The sequence below is a fragment of the Colletotrichum gloeosporioides genome, assembly GCF_011800055.1.
Source record: "Colletotrichum gloeosporioides strain Lc1 chromosome Unknown consensus_84, whole genome shotgun sequence".
Taxonomy (NCBI): domain Eukaryota; kingdom Fungi; phylum Ascomycota; class Sordariomycetes; order Glomerellales; family Glomerellaceae; genus Colletotrichum; species Colletotrichum gloeosporioides.
Window position 1 is genome coordinate 989,963 of NW_025544729.1, and position 14,519 is coordinate 1,004,481.

At 56.4% G+C, this 14,519-nt stretch overlaps 6 protein-coding genes across 6 annotated transcripts; 3 read left to right on the top strand and 3 right to left on the bottom strand.

Moving 5' to 3' along the window:
• Positions 1–961: 961 nt before the first annotated feature.
• Positions 962–1,580, top strand: GCG54_00002348 (uncharacterized protein; the record flags this gene model as incomplete). The annotated part of the gene is made up of 3 exons (XM_045402442.1): positions 962–1,124; positions 1,252–1,406; positions 1,461–1,580. 3 exons carry the CDS (start codon positions 962–964, stop codon positions 1,578–1,580), a joined length of 438 nt encoding a protein of 145 aa, XP_045258804.1.
• Positions 1,581–1,723: 143 nt separating this feature from the next.
• GCG54_00002349 (Short-chain dehydrogenase/reductase family 16C member 6) lies at positions 1,724–2,857 on the bottom strand (the record flags this gene model as incomplete). Its single annotated transcript, XM_045402443.1, has 2 exons — positions 1,724–2,344; positions 2,393–2,857. 2 exons carry the CDS (start codon positions 2,855–2,857, stop codon positions 1,724–1,726), a joined length of 1,086 nt encoding a protein of 361 aa, XP_045258805.1.
• An 807-nt stretch (positions 2,858–3,664) lies between these two features.
• GCG54_00002350 (Protein SOF1) lies at positions 3,665–5,215 on the bottom strand (the record flags this gene model as incomplete). The annotated part of the gene is made up of 5 exons (XM_045402444.1): positions 3,665–4,210; positions 4,261–4,857; positions 4,913–5,000; positions 5,051–5,092; positions 5,142–5,215. The coding sequence occupies 5 exons, from the start codon at positions 5,213–5,215 to the stop codon at positions 3,665–3,667; spliced, it is 1,347 nt and encodes a 448-aa protein (XP_045258806.1).
• Positions 5,216–5,597: 382 nt separating this feature from the next.
• Positions 5,598–6,997, top strand: GCG54_00002351 (putative 26S proteasome regulatory subunit rpn6; the record flags this gene model as incomplete). The annotated part of the gene is made up of 3 exons (XM_045402445.1): positions 5,598–5,779; positions 5,842–5,924; positions 5,991–6,997. 3 exons carry the CDS (start codon positions 5,598–5,600, stop codon positions 6,995–6,997), a joined length of 1,272 nt encoding a protein of 423 aa, XP_045258807.1.
• A 302-nt stretch (positions 6,998–7,299) lies between these two features.
• GCG54_00002352 (uncharacterized protein) lies at positions 7,300–12,201 on the bottom strand (the record flags this gene model as incomplete). The annotated part of the gene is made up of 1 exon (XM_045402446.1): positions 7,300–12,201. The coding sequence occupies one exon, from the start codon at positions 12,199–12,201 to the stop codon at positions 7,300–7,302; it is 4,902 nt and encodes a 1,633-aa protein (XP_045258808.1).
• A 968-nt stretch (positions 12,202–13,169) lies between these two features.
• On the top strand, positions 13,170–14,289 carry GCG54_00002353 (Peroxisomal membrane protein PMP47B; the record flags this gene model as incomplete). The annotated part of the gene is made up of 3 exons (XM_045402447.1): positions 13,170–13,261; positions 13,377–14,119; positions 14,174–14,289. 3 exons carry the CDS (start codon positions 13,170–13,172, stop codon positions 14,287–14,289), a joined length of 951 nt encoding a protein of 316 aa, XP_045258809.1.
• Positions 14,290–14,519: the final 230 nt, after the last annotated feature.

Consider the following 14,519-nt stretch of genomic DNA (forward strand, 5'->3'; position numbering starts at 1 on the left):
TCGAATGAGAACAGAGAAATTGAAAATGGGAACAAGAACAAGAACAAGAACGCCTACTTTCCTGTGCTAGAGCAACTGAATTTCTTGCGGGTTCACATAGACACTATATTACCACTGCCTCCGTCGTCATTATTGCCTTCATCATTGATAATTCTTCTACTACTGTCTATTTACCATCGTTGTCTCTACCGCTATCGTCCTTAATCGGAGTAATGCTATACAGGAAATGTAGCTGGTCTCGTAAGAGAGGCTCAATTAAGAAAAACGAAAGGTTCAGGCTAATCGGCCGATCATCCGTGAACGCACGCACTGACCAAACTGTCATTTTGATATAGTTTATGGTTCCTCCGAACTACTAATCAAGACTGATGGAAGTTAATCTGACAATTTCTTTGTCTTTCGGGAACCCCCGCATTTAGTCGATCCTCCCGCAATCCTGGTGTGGCAGCCGAGGATGACAGGCCCGGGCCCCACAGCTGTGAAACTATAGACTATTGAATTTTTTGTTCTTTTCCTCTTGAAAAAGACCTATGACGGACATTATGAGATAATAGCAAGACCGCTGTGGACAGGGCGGGTATTCTAGTAAATGTAGCAGGCAGTCGGCCAACATGACATGGGGGGCGGAGGTGACGCCCTTCGAGAGGGGGCCTCGGACTTTGATAAGACGGATAATTGTGGCAATGAAAACACACTCGACGAATCCTTACAATTTCGCCTGTCGCGGTAGTGTTCCCCAAAACAGGTCTATTGTGCCTGTTTTGATTATAAAGCAATTGGCCTTCTTTGATCATATTGCACGCCCTTCCATGCAAACGAATCTCCTAGTTGTTGCTCCAAAGTGTCAACCCAACATAAACTCCTAACAGTGAGCAAACCAATCACGCCACCAATAACTTTCGGCGTCGCAAAAAACCGCTCATATTCAATCAGGAATATAGAACGATAAAATACAGACAGAATGTCCGCCGAAGAAGCGCCCAAGCCCTCCAAGACGTACGACGCGAGCTGCCACTGCGGCAACGTCAAGTTCTCGCTGACGCTCTCGCCGCCGCTGGAGGAGGGGTACAAGGTGCTCAATTGCAACTGTTCCATCTGCCGGCGCAGCGGGTACTTGCTTATTTGTGAGTCTGGAATCATCTCTTCTCTTCCTTAATTTCTTTTGTTGCTTGGATGCGGAAATTGTATATTGGATGTACATTGTCGCGCGACTGTTGCGTTTTCGAAATGACTGACTGATGACACCCACAGACCCCAGTAAGAAGGATGTCACCTGGCACGATGGCTCACGGGAGAAGTGCACCAACTACCGCTTCAACACAAAGACCAAGGATCAGATGTTTTGCGGGAGCTGCGGCTCGAGTCTGGGCATCGACTTTTTGAATGAAGACTACTACGGAATCAGCGTACGTGTTTCCTTTCTTGGCTCTCAGCGGGTAAACATGCTAAACCACAGATAGGCACGCGCTCTTGACGGCATTGACCTCGACACGCTCACGTACAAGAAGCTGGATGGCCTGAATAGGGTTTCTCCGGCTGCAGATCTGTCTGGCAAAGAGTCCAAGGAAACCAGCACGTAGACAGGTAGTCTTCAATTGATTTGAACGTAAATTAGAGTATATATGTCATGTAGGTCTTGAGACGTTTCTGTACATGCGGCTTGAGATTACGAGACCTCCCCGACGCCGGCGCCGCAAGGTCCTTTGGTATTTGCGCAACATCCCTAAATCAATCTTCCGTTCTTCTCACTCATGCCCCTCTCCTGCCTTCCGATGAAAGTCTTCATTGAGGTATCTACACCGGCGACCCTTCTCGCAACCTGCTGAACAGACGCGGGGAGCACATTGTACCAGTGAATCCACCTGGCGTACAGCGGCATCGCCACGTGCGCACTGCGGCCCGCGTCGATGGCCGCTACGACCTCCTTGCACACGTCCACGGGCTCAACAACGGGCGCGACGAAAGCGTGGGGGGTCTGAACGCCGTAGAAGAGCGGGGTCGAGAGCTGGCCGGGCTCAACAAGAATGGTGCGGATCTCGGGGTAGGAGGCAGCAAGCTCGGCAGTCAGAGACTTGTGGAGAGCAGTAACACCAGCTTTGGCCGCGGCGTAGTCTGTGAGGGAGGCAGCGCCGAGGTGTCCGAGGACGGAGGACATTGTGACGATTGTGCCGCCCTGGCCGCCGCGAATGATCTGTGGGAGGAAGGTCTTGAGCGTGATGAAGTGGGAGGTCAAGTTCGTGGTGATAGAGCGCTCAATGTCGGAGATCTCGAGCTCGAGGAGGGGCTTGCCCTTGACGATTGCTGCGTTGTTTATCAGAACGGTTGGTGTGCCGAGCTGGATGGACTGTCAGTGATCTGTGATATCGTATGGGGGGCACGTTGGGGAGCTTACCTCGCGTTCGATCTCTCCCGCTACCCTCGCGACCTCGTTCTTGTCAGTGACATCGCATTTGTAGAACGTCACACCCCGCGCCTCGCCGTTCTCCATCTCGTTGACATCGAGCACAGCGACGGTGGCCCCGCGCATGCCGTAGACCTCGGCAATCAGCAGACCCAGACCACTGGCGCCGCCGGTGATGACAATGACTTCTTCGGAGAGGTCGACCTCGCGGGGCAGGCCGTAAGCGACGCGCTGGTTAATGATGCCCGCCATCCAACAGAGGGTAATGAAGGTCGCCCAAGCGATGGAGGCGATCATTTGCGGGGCATCGTAAGGAAGAGCTTGCGCGCGGAAGCACAGAGGGATAATCCAGGAGACGAAGGGGTGGAAGAAGGTGATCTTGAAGACCTTCACGATGAGGTCGATTGAGAGGGGCGCGAACCACGACTCTTGTTGGGGTGGGCGTGGGTATTCCATTGTGGTGGTGGTGGTGTTCTCTCTCGAGGTAGCAGTGACGGCTGTGCGTGTTCTCGCGACGTATTAGACCAACAGCTCTCTCCCGCGTCCTGCACAGAATAAAAGAAGGATTAAGGTGGGAAGGATGCGGATGTAAAGGAAGAATCGTACAGGTGTCGTCCAGCGTTGGGAGGAAAGGGAAGAAATGAAAAATCGGGAAAAGATGAGACGAAAAGTCGGCTGCAGTCTGGCCACAAGGAATGGGAAAGCTCGAGGCGCTGTCTCTGCAGCGGGGAGCTGGAATTCGTCACATGTGGATGGACCTCTGGGGGCGTTGAAACGGAGGCCAAGCGCTAGGGGGCCCCTGACAGGTCAGCTCCTGTCTGTGTGTGCCCCTGGAACCCCTGGGTGGTTTGGGGCCGGCTGCTACCACCAAAGCACCCCGTTTCGCCCCTTGCAGCCGCCCATGATCATCTCTCCGCCACGGCTTGCGCTGCCGGGTGGGCCGCTGTCTTTTAAGCTTCTCTCCGAGCCGCCGGACTTGTCGGCCGCCGAATGAGAGCCGGTCCGGGATTAAGATTAAAGATGCCAGTTGCGAAGTTGGTACGTGAGAATGGACAATGGTGAAATTTTTTAAGAATGATGGGTAACATCTCGCGGGAATTCGTTGATATATTCTCGACCAAATCTTGACCATGGACGACCTGACTTGTGGTATTGATTCTAAATGCACTTTTCACACAGTGGCCCCCTTGTCCCATACATACAGTTGACATGCCGCCCAAACGCCGAACAATGCAATAAGCAGCACTCTTCTCAGATACTCCATTACTTCTCGCGCGCCAGGATAGGCTTTTCTCTCTCGCTCCTTCTCTTCTCGAACTGTTTCTTGGTGTGCCTGCGCTCGTTCTCCTCGCGTCTCTTGATCGACTTGAGCTCGACATTCTTGATCTCGCCAGCCTTCTTGATGACCTTGGGCAAGTGGCGGTGTCTCTTGATGCGTCTGATCTCGGGCATGTGGCTGTATCGGGTGACGAGGGCCTCGTTGTACTCGAGGGCTTGTCTCTGCTTCGCGGAGCGGATGCCGGATCGATCGTTGGCGTTGGATCTCCAGATGCGCACGTTTCCGTCGTCGGAGCCGGAAAGAATGTACTTGGAGTCGGGCGTGAACATGGTGCTAAAGACTCTCTGCATACGCTTGGTGTGGTAGATGTCGCGAGAGTGACCTTGGTCGCGGTTCCAGATGCGGACTGTCCTGTCGTAGGATCCGGAGACCAACTCCTCACCCGTCGGACTGAACTCGACACTCATGACAGCCGCGACATGGCCCTTGTAAACGTTTAGCGCCCTGTCGAACTTGCGCATGTCAAACATCTGCACAGGTCAGCATCTTCCACAAGCATTCTTGACATCTCCACACTTACATAACAGTTGTGATCTTCGCTGCCGACGACCAGGTTGAAAGCCTCCATCGGGTTCCACGACAGGGAGTTGCATGCGAAAGTCATTGTCGTCTTCGTCAGGGGCATCGCAGTACGGACATCCCAGAGGACGATGCTTCTGTCGGCAGCCGTGCTTCCCAGAATTGACTGCTCCACCTGGTTGAAGGCAACGGAGGTGATCGTGTCGGTCGCGTTAGGCCAGCGCAGAATCTCAGGCGCGGCACTGTGTCGCTCGAGGTCATAAATGGCGATCTCGCTAGACGCGGATGAAGCCGCAAAGGCGTTTCGTGTCCTGTGATGGGACAGACTTTGGAAACCGCTGTTGCCCAGCCAGGAAGAAATCGGCGCGGAATCGCTCGGCGTGTTGTAGGGGTCCCAAAGCTTTATCGTCTTGTCGGCGGCCGCACTGAGTAGCTTTCCGTCCTTCGTCCAGCACAGACTTCGTACAATATTGGTGTGCGCGCTCTTCACCGTCCAAATCTCGTCTCGGCTCGTAAGGTCGAAGGTCTTGATCGCACCGTCACCACTTGCCGATGCAAAGTTCTTCAAGGAATTCGGGTCCTTCGCCATCGAGTAGACCTGTGGTAGCTGTTAGAATGGCAGTCGCACGCAGCTGAATCCACTTCGATCTTACGCCGTCGACAAAACCGCTGCCCATCTGTCCAATGAAGGGCGCGGCGTGCATGCGCTCCAGCTTAACAGCATTAAGGGCTTTTGTATACCTGGTCGCGCTGTTAGCTTGTGCAACCGAGAAGTGGTAAGGTCGTCGTACTCTCGGGCGCGTTCCATGGGATGCTGGGCGGGATCGAGGTTTCTTGAGAAGAGTTAGCGATGCTTTGCAGGTTGATTATCAGCTCGTATACCTAGGCAGCTTTTGCGCACTTGCGCCGGGAGGCTGGTACGCCTCCACGCTCCGAGAAAGGGCCTTGATCTTCATTTTGGCGGATGCGGTGCAGTATGTTGCTTCACACAAGGCATGTCAATCGATGGCTGCAAAGCCATCCAGAACTTCTCCCAAAAATTTAAGTGGGGGTGGGGATCTCTCGGAGAATTTTGGCCAACCATAGCTCCTTGCGGATCAACTCCGGCCCGATCGTGCCTGCCCTCTGCTCCCGCCCGAGCTTGCGTCGCGGTCATGGCAACCTGGACCTGCTGGAGGCGGCTGGAGCTCTTGACAAAGCACCAAGAAGCTACATCACGAATCCGGCGATTGAATCACAACCACCACCTCTTCCCCACGACGACAATTCCAACGAAACCTCACACAAGCAAACGAACCGAGACGAATTGTTGACACGACCGGAGGTCAAATATCCAGAATGGCTCAGGGCGAATCGGCGAGGGTGCAAGAGGCACAGAAGGCGGCCAAGTCAGATCCCCGAAAGGCAGAGCAGCTCTACAAGGACATCATCTCGAAGCCCCCTTCCGCAACCTCCGATGCTGCGGTAAAGGAGTACGAGACGGCGTTGATTAGCTTGGGAGAGCTTTACCGGGATGAGAAGTGAGCCCCTCCCCACCTGGCGATGACATCGTCGGACCCATGTGTGCTAATTGCCCTTGTAGGAACACGCAGGAGCTTGTCGACCTTGTCACAAAAAGCCGAACAGTGCTTTCGTCATTCGCCAAGGCGAAGACAGCAAAGCTTGGTATGGACTGATCGCAACCCTGTCAAATTAGGCGATTCCGCAGATAGCTAACTGCTACCCCTCCAGTCCGCTCGCTCCTCGACCTCTTTGAGAACATTGAGGGCAGCACCGATATCCAGATTGCCGTCACGAAGTCATGTATAGAATGGGCCACCTCCGAGCGCCGCAGCTTTCTGCGCCAGAACCTCGAGACCCGCCTGGTCACCCTCCTCATGCAGAAGCAGGCCTACTACGACGCCCTCACACTCATCAACGGCCTCCTCCGCGAGCTCAAGCGCCTAGACGACAAGCTTGTCCTGGTTGAGGTACAGCTCCTCGAGTCGCGCGTCTACCATGCTCTCGGCAACATCCCCAAGGCCCGTGCCGCCCTCACCAGTGCCCGTACGAGCGCCGCCTCCGTCTACACTCCTCCCCTTCTCCAGGCCCACCTCGACATGCAGAGCGGTATGCTTCACGCCGAAGACAAGGACTTCAACACGGCCTTCTCCTACTTTATCGAGGCCCTCGATGGCTACCACAGCCAAGACGAGCACACAAAGGCCACCGCCGCCCTGCAGTACATGCTGCTCTGCAAGATCATGCTCAACCTCGTCGACGACGTCAACAACCTGATGACCTCCAAGCAAGCCCAGAAGTACGCTAGCAAGAACCTTGAGGCTATGAAAGCTATTGCCAGAGCGCACTCGAACCGCTCTCTCGAGGAGTATGAGCAGGCTCTGCAGTCCTACCGCGAGCAGCTTGGCAGCGACGCTTTCATCCGCAACCACCTGCGCCGGCTGTACGACGCAATGCTGGAGCAAAACCTTATCAAGGTGATTGAGCCATTCTCTCGCGTTGAGATCAACCACATCGCCAAGATGGTCGGCCTCGACACGCAACAGGTCGAGCGCAAGCTCTCCCAGATGATTCTTGACAAGGTCATCATTGGTGTTCTGGACCAGGGTGCGGGATGCCTCATTATTTACGACGAGACGGAGCGCGACAGCGCATACGACCACGCCCTTGCTACGATTGAGAAGCTGAGCAGCGTGGTGGACGTCCTTTACACCAACCAGGCCTCGATGCTCGAGTAAGACATGGCAGGCGTCAAGGGGTCAAGGGGTAAAGGAAGCGAATGGATTCGGAACTGTACTATTACCATAGACACACAATGCCGGCGGTGCATGAGACAGAAATTCATTCTGATGAAGTGGTATCTTACAAACTGCGGGTATCTCCCCAGTGCCCAAACAATGATCTGATATCTGTTTCCCCGAAACGCCATCGAAACCACAGTACAATGATCCAACGTGAAACTTTCATGATGGGCCCCTGATCTTTTGTTCATCAATCAACCACAACGCCCAAACGACAGGAAACGCCAATATGCATGTCTTTAAACAAACTTCACCGAGGGGGCTTTAGGCGCGCGCTGCTCTCTACGGAGCCGCTCCCCTACAATCAACGAAAAGGCCCTTTTGGCCAACACCTCCTCGTCCCACCCGCCAACCTCGGCCTTGAAGGCGTCAACAACGTCAAGGTGCCACTGCTCCATAAGCAGACTGGACCCATGCGAGTTGACCGACTTACCCAGCAACCAGCCCGATTTCGACTGGAAGCCAGCTGGCCATCGGAAGTTGAAGGGGCCCCGCCTGCGCAGGTGAATGAGCTCATCCATGAGCAGCCAGTGGTCGCGGGACCACATCGTCTGTGAGAGACGTTTCTCGACGGGCTTGGGCGGGTTGCCAAGGTCCTCTTGAAGCGCGTCGGTCATGGACACGTCCATCTCCTCGTTTTCTTCCGACACGTCGTTCTCCTTGTCCTCCTCGATAATCGTGATGCTGCGCTGCGGTGCGAAGGAGACCGCAGCGGGGCCGGCGGCGCTGCCGTTGGAGCTGGCGGACATGCGCCGTTCGGCGCGGGCCTGTGCCTGCGCGAGCGGTGAGAGCACGCTGCTCGTGAACTCGACGACTCTCCCTGGCGTGCGCGGCTTCAAAGGGGAGCGCAGGCAGGACTTTGGGGGTGACATGTTCCTGTCGGGCAGGGGGCGAAGGCTGCTGCGGCGTGGGGACTCGGGACTGTCTTCTGCGATGGCCGAGGCACTATCCTCCTGCCACTTTTTGATGTCCGCGCGGGTGAGCTGCATGCGCACCGGGGTCAAGGAGGGAACCGGGGCGGCGGCCTTGGCGAAGAGGTTGTTCGTCTTCTGGCCTGACCGCGGGGTGAAGTTCTGCTTCTGAGCGACGGGGAGGAAGGAGATTTCAGACGACATTGCGGGCTGAGAGTCGGGAATCTCTGACTGATGGCGCATGTTGGGCCGGCTCCTGCTGGAGGCGAAGAGCTCCCGGCGGGTATTTTGAACGTCAGGGTTTATGGCAGCGCTGCTGGCCTTGACGGCACTTGACTTTGCGGGAGAGAAGAGATCTGATCGCCCGCTCTGAGATGGGTTGAATGCCTTTTGCGGGACGGATGGGAACATCGAGTTCGTCTCTAGTCCCCCAGGGAAGCGCTCGGCAGGCTGTGAGAGGTCCCTCTGAGCGATGGCATTCTGTCGCTTCTTCGCGTCCAGGATGTCCCGAACGCCCTCGGTGCCCGGCAAGAGAGCCGGAGACGAGAAGAAGGCAGACAGGTCCTTCTTGGCGGACGAGTGCTGAGCCATATTGAGGGCCTTGTGGGGGATTTGCTTCTGGTGGCTGCGCTGCTGAGAGAGCATAGAAAAGTCCTCTACCTCAGCATCATCAGCCATTAAGTCGTGGGCACGAGACGCAGCTGGGGTGAACACAGGCGGCTTCTTTGGTGATTCGGGGCCTCTCGTCCAGGGGCTTGGGGCAGCGTGGCGGGCAGGAATCGATTGGACGGATTGCTTGCCAACGTCGCGCTGGCGGCTTGACTGCGAAGCCGGTCGTGAAGCCTCAACTGCCCAAATGTCATCGTCCTCCTCTTCTTCCGCATACTCTTCCTCAGGCTCTTCCTTTTCCTCTGGCTCTTCCTCTTCCTCTGGCTCCTGCTCTTCAACCTCGGTGTCGTCACCGGCATCGTAGTCCTGACGCTCAAAGCCAGGCTGAGACTCGAAGCTGCGCTGTGCCTCAAGGTTTGTTCGACCCTCAAAGCTGCGCTTTTGGCTGCCAAACGAGTTGCCGATTGCGTCCATGCTGGAGTTGACAGATCGAGACGGAGCAAACGGCTGCTCGCGAGGAGCAGGCTCTTCCTGCATCCAAATCATTTCATCGGCCTCGTCGGCCGGAGCAGCACGGAGAGATCCCGACATTGACCTGGGACGTGCTGTCGCCCTGCTCGGGGACGAGGACCGCACACTCTTTGCCAGGGCCTCCATGAAGCTCGGCTGGCCGATGTGACTATTTTCGGCGCCAAAAGGATCCTCGTACGGGGGTTGGCTTTGGTTTGCTGATGGCGGGACTGGTGGTTGCGCCAAGAGCCTGGTGGGAGACTGGAAGAACTGAGCACCTGCCTGGATCAAGTTGGAAAGTGGCTGGGTCCAGCTGTTTCTTGGCTTGGAGGCGGATTGAGGCTGGAGCTGACTGCTGCTCGTAGTCGGTCTGAACGGGCTGCCGAGCGAGTTCTGGCGAGGAGGAGACGAGGCATCTGACGTGACGCTCTGTAGAGCTCGGCCGGCACGAACTATCGGCGACAGGGTCGGGCGGAAGCCGGCCTCGGGCGATGGCGCACGAGGTGCTAAGAGGTTGCCAGTAGGCGCCGGAATTGGCGACGAGGCCGGGCCTACTGGTGTAATGTATTCGTTCGCCATTCGAGGCAAGTTTGTCGTCAGGTCTCCGACGGGAAGCGAAGAGCTTCGAACTGAGTTCCTCCTCACAGCGTTCTTCTCAGCAGCCGCCACAGGTTCGTTGGCCTCTTCGACTACAGGGGAAGAACTGCGTTGTGGATAATGAGAATGATCAACAACTGGGGGAGAAATTCCCTCGGGTAGATGGGTTTGTTCAGCCACCGGAGACGAACTCCGCTGGTCGGGGAGGAAAGTTTGTTCGGCTATAGGTGAGCTTCGCTGGTCTGGCAGGAAAGTCTCCTCGGCCATAGGAGAAGAGCTTCTCTGTTCAGGCAGGTAAGAATGCGAAACAAGGGGAGAGCTCTCAGCAGGCAGATGATGTTGCCCTGCTGCAGAAGAAGAGCTTCTGCTTCTGCTTCTGCCCTCACTCCTTACTTTGCTCGAATCTCCCGGCAATTGAGACTGCTCGGCCAAGGGAGACGTTTGAGGCGCCTCGATGGTTTTGCCATCGGAGTCAGGGACAGGAACTTCATTAGAAGATAGAGTGTCGTCCGGCGTGAGCATCCTGCTCGAGTCTGAGCGAGTGAGTACATTCGCATTCGAACGGTCGGCACTTTTTGTCGGAGAAGGTTTTGGGGGCTCTTCCTCTGCCAATTCAACTTCCTCCATATCCCTGTCCTCTTGCGACTCAACTTCGGCCTCTTCTTCCTCGTTGAGCTCGGTCTCGTCCACTCGTTGCAGCGTTCTACCAGGGGTAGCAGCCTCCAAATACTCTTCGGGGATCTCGGAAAAATCATCCTCATACGCGGCAGAGTCCTCCTCGTTGGCCATCGAGCTTCGTCTCACACCCGAACTTCGTCTTGAGGTCGAGCTTCGCCTAGAGGTCTTCTTGGCAGGTGTCGCAGCGGCTAGAATTCTGGAGGGAATGCTGGAAAAGGAGTCATCCATTTGGCGTGCCTTGGACTCGAGGAGCTTCCTACCCAGCGGGATAGACTTGCGACGAGGGCTGCTCCGGATCCAGGCAGGCGACTGATTGCCCTTGCTGGGCGTGCCATCGCTTCCTGCAGCCGACGAAGGTGCGCGCAGTCTAGGAGTCGGCAGGGATGGAAGATCGACAGGTGAGTGGGTGACAGCGCTCATATCGACGATGGACTCAACGTTGACTTCGCCAGTCACATCGGGAATCGTCTCATTGTTGATGTCGACAGAGTTGTCAACCAAGGAGTCCATGAGAGCTTCTATCCTAGTGGATGGCGAGGTGTGAAGCGTCACGTCATTTTCGACCTCCATTCTAGACTCTTCGGCCTGCTGAGTGGGAATGCCCACAACCTCATCCTCCTCGTCTTCGTCGTCCGGGCGCAGAGCGCCACTTTGCCTTAGCGATTCCAGAGTCTGGTTAATAATCATGTTTGTCTCGTCGCCAAAGTCTTCTGGGCCGGATGCTTGCACGCCCATACTGCTCTTAAGTGATGGGATCGAGTTCGCAAAGATCATGCTGAAGTCTTCGCCCTGGGCGACGGTGTCCATATCTCGGTCGCGAGAGCCACTGCTGGGCTGATCGTCGTCGCCGACGAGAGACGAAATATCGCTCGCCGGTCCCGGGCCAAAGTCATAGTTATCGTAAGCGGGTTCGTTGCCATCGTCGGAATCAAACGGCGTCGGGCTCTTTTGAGGATGGGAGGGCGACGAGACGCGCCGTTGGCTCGTGTCTCCATGATTCCTCGGCCGCGGTGTTGGCTCATCATCCATCGTTGCCATCCAGATATCCCCATCAGACTCTGGTACGTTCTCCGTCGGTTGCTTCCGCGCCGGGGTGGAGTCCACATCCATCTGTTGCATACCCGCCGCAAGAACATCGTCCGATGGCGGAACAACCTGGTCGAAGTCCTCAATCGTATGAATAGTTTCGTCGGGGTTGAAATCGACCTTTCTTGGCCTGCCGCGGCGCCGCGTTGTCGAAGGCGCAGGATCCGTGGAACCCTGGCGACTAGAACCGCGTGGGCGGCGCATTATAGATTTCGGCGTGCCTTGAGGAATGGTCATGTCTGAATTCAGATCATCTGAATCTCCAATCTTGGGTTTGCGCGCCGGTCTGGGCGTTCCCCTTGGTGTTCCCTTCCTCTTTCTCGTTGTGGTGCCGGTACCTGCGCCGCTGGGTCCCGGCGTCGCATTCTTGGGTGGACGACCCCTCCGCGCCGGAGTCTTAATCGCCGTGGCTCTCTTGTCGCCACCGAGCGGGATAGTTGTTGTAGTCGTGCCTCTCCTGAGGCTGGGTGTTTGCGCGTTGAAAAGTCTGCGCCCGACATTCTCGTACTCGTCCTCGGCTTCAACGGTAACTAGTAGGCGTTGCGGCTTGCGATTGTCTCCGACCTCGAGCTCGAACATCTGCTTTCTAGGCGACGTCCCGGGGCCTCCGACGGAGAACAATCGCTGGGACCGTTGGCTTCGGGTCACGCGATTTGTCGACGGGTAGAGGGCGGACGAGAGGTTGTCGTTGAGGGGATCGGGCGACGAGAGGTCATCTTCGCTGGGTGCTCGTGTTATTGGAGTCGCCATGTTGGCTGGCGCAATTGGGGCGGCAAGACGCGCGCGCCGTTGGGTATGAATATCGCGTAGACTTTATGCAAAGAAGCAAAAAAGAAACCAAAAGAAGACGCCAAAAAGAAGAACACGCGCAGGGCTCTTTGGCCTTCCTGTAGGTTAGTCGCACAAACGTTGAAAGCTATTCATGGGAAAGGTGTGTTGCGCGCGAAGTGGTGTGGTGGCCGCGGTGCCGGCAGGGTGGTGCTGCGCTGGCGCTCAAAGAGGGTCCCAACAGGGCCCTGGGCCAGTTGTCAATGTCAGCCCAAAAAGCTGTTTTGTTTACTTTCTTCCGAATGTGGCCTAGTGCAAGCCACCCCTCGGTCGCCTTGGCGGGGACGAGAGACAATTGACAGCAACTTGACTTTTTCCCGCGGGCACGGTCCACGCCCATTAAAGACAAGGGGAACAATATTTCCCCGCCGACCCGATCTCTCCCGCCTCGGCGCTCGACCCGACCTGGACGGCTCACGGGGCCGGGGCCGCCTCGAAAACCAGGCTCTCCACGTGAGAGATCCCGAATCCCCGAAAATTCGGAGTTAAACCCTGCTGGGCAAAGATTATGGGAGATTGGCGCCCCATTCTTCACATGCGACCTGTGACCGTCAGTACCCTTTTCCAGCCCCCTGCCTGTGATAGCATGAATGACATAACTGGGGTTAAGGTTCTTAGCGGCAGCCCTTCCAGTGTGGCCTCCCCCCCTTCGGCATTGCTAACGTGGTTGACCTCGGCTCCAACCAAGGGATTGGTACTGTTTGAGATGGCAGAAGGCCAGACTCGACTTCTTCAGACTCCCATTCAAATACGGCGCATCCGTCAGCATCCACATCCCGCATTCAGGTTGATGCATCATCGCACCGCTGCCCTCTCGTCCCAAGTTTCGTAAAACCAACCTAAGCCTCCTCCCAGCGACAGACACCATACATACACCATAATCCACAGCCATGTCGCAGTCCAAGCCAGCAATCCCGCAGAACGACAATGTCGCCCACGCCCTCGCTGGCGCAGGCGGGGGTCTGCTCTCCATGGCCTTGACGTAAGAAGAACCAGGGGACTTTTTCTGGAACCCCCGTGCCTCCATCATCTCCAGATTTACCCCAGATTCGTTCGCGTGGCGCAAACCGTAGTTCTAATCACACCCATCATCGCAGCTACCCTCTCATCACCCTCTCCACCCGCGCCCAGGTCGAATCGAAGCGCGCCGACTCCGCCTTCCTCACGGCCGTCCAGAAGATCGTCGCCAGGGAGGGCGTGTCCGGGCTCTACTCCGGCCTCGAGTCCGCGCTGTTCGGCATCAGCGTCACCAACTTCGTCTACTACTATTGGTACGAATGGACCCGCGCCTTCTTCGAGAAGGCCGCCGAGAAGGCCGGCCGCGCCAACAGGAAGCTTACCACCGTCGAGTCCATGATCGCGGGCGCCATCGCCGGCTCCGCGACCGTCATCCTCACGAACCCCATCTGGGTCGTCAACACCCGCATGACCACCCGCAGCCAGGCCAGCGCCAAGAAGGAGGGCGACGAGGAGGCGCAGGCCGCGAAGCCCGCGAAGGCGCCCTCGACCATCGGCACGCTGCTGGCGCTGCTGAAGAACGAAGGCCCTCAGGCCCTGTTCTCGGGTGTCATTCCCGCGCTGGTGCTCGTCATCAACCCCATTCTGCAGTACACCCTGTTCGAGCAGATGAAGAACACCGTTGAGAAGAAGAGGAGGGTCACCCCGACCATCGCCTTCTTCCTCGGCGCCTTGGGCAAGCTGTTTGCCACGTCGGTCACCTACCCGTACATCACGGTCAAGAGCCAGATGCACGTCGCCGGCAACGGCGAGAAGAAGGAGGGCATGTCCCAGGCCATCAGCCGGGTCATCAAGGAGGAGGGCTACGCCGGCCTCTACAAGGGTAAATATCACATGCCAAAGACGGAGATGCACACAGCACTAACAATAAGTCCAGGTATCGGCCCCAAGGTCACTCAGAGCGTGCTGACCGCCGCCTTCCTCTTCGCCTTCAAGGACGTCCTTTACGAGCAGACTGTCAAGCTCAGGCTGCTGTCCAAGAAGCGCGCGTAAATGCTTCATAAATCAATGACTACCTCGAAACTTGGAAACTGCGCAAGTCAACACAGTTGGGACTAGAGGTTGAGATTTAAACGCATATATAGACCAAGCCAGCTAGACGCTCCATCGCATCGCATGGTAGCTCAGCATATATGTCCGTAACACGCGACTTGTATCAAATTTTTGTACGGAAATCACGGAAATACCCTAAAACACGGGTATTGGATGGAAATCGGGCGAAC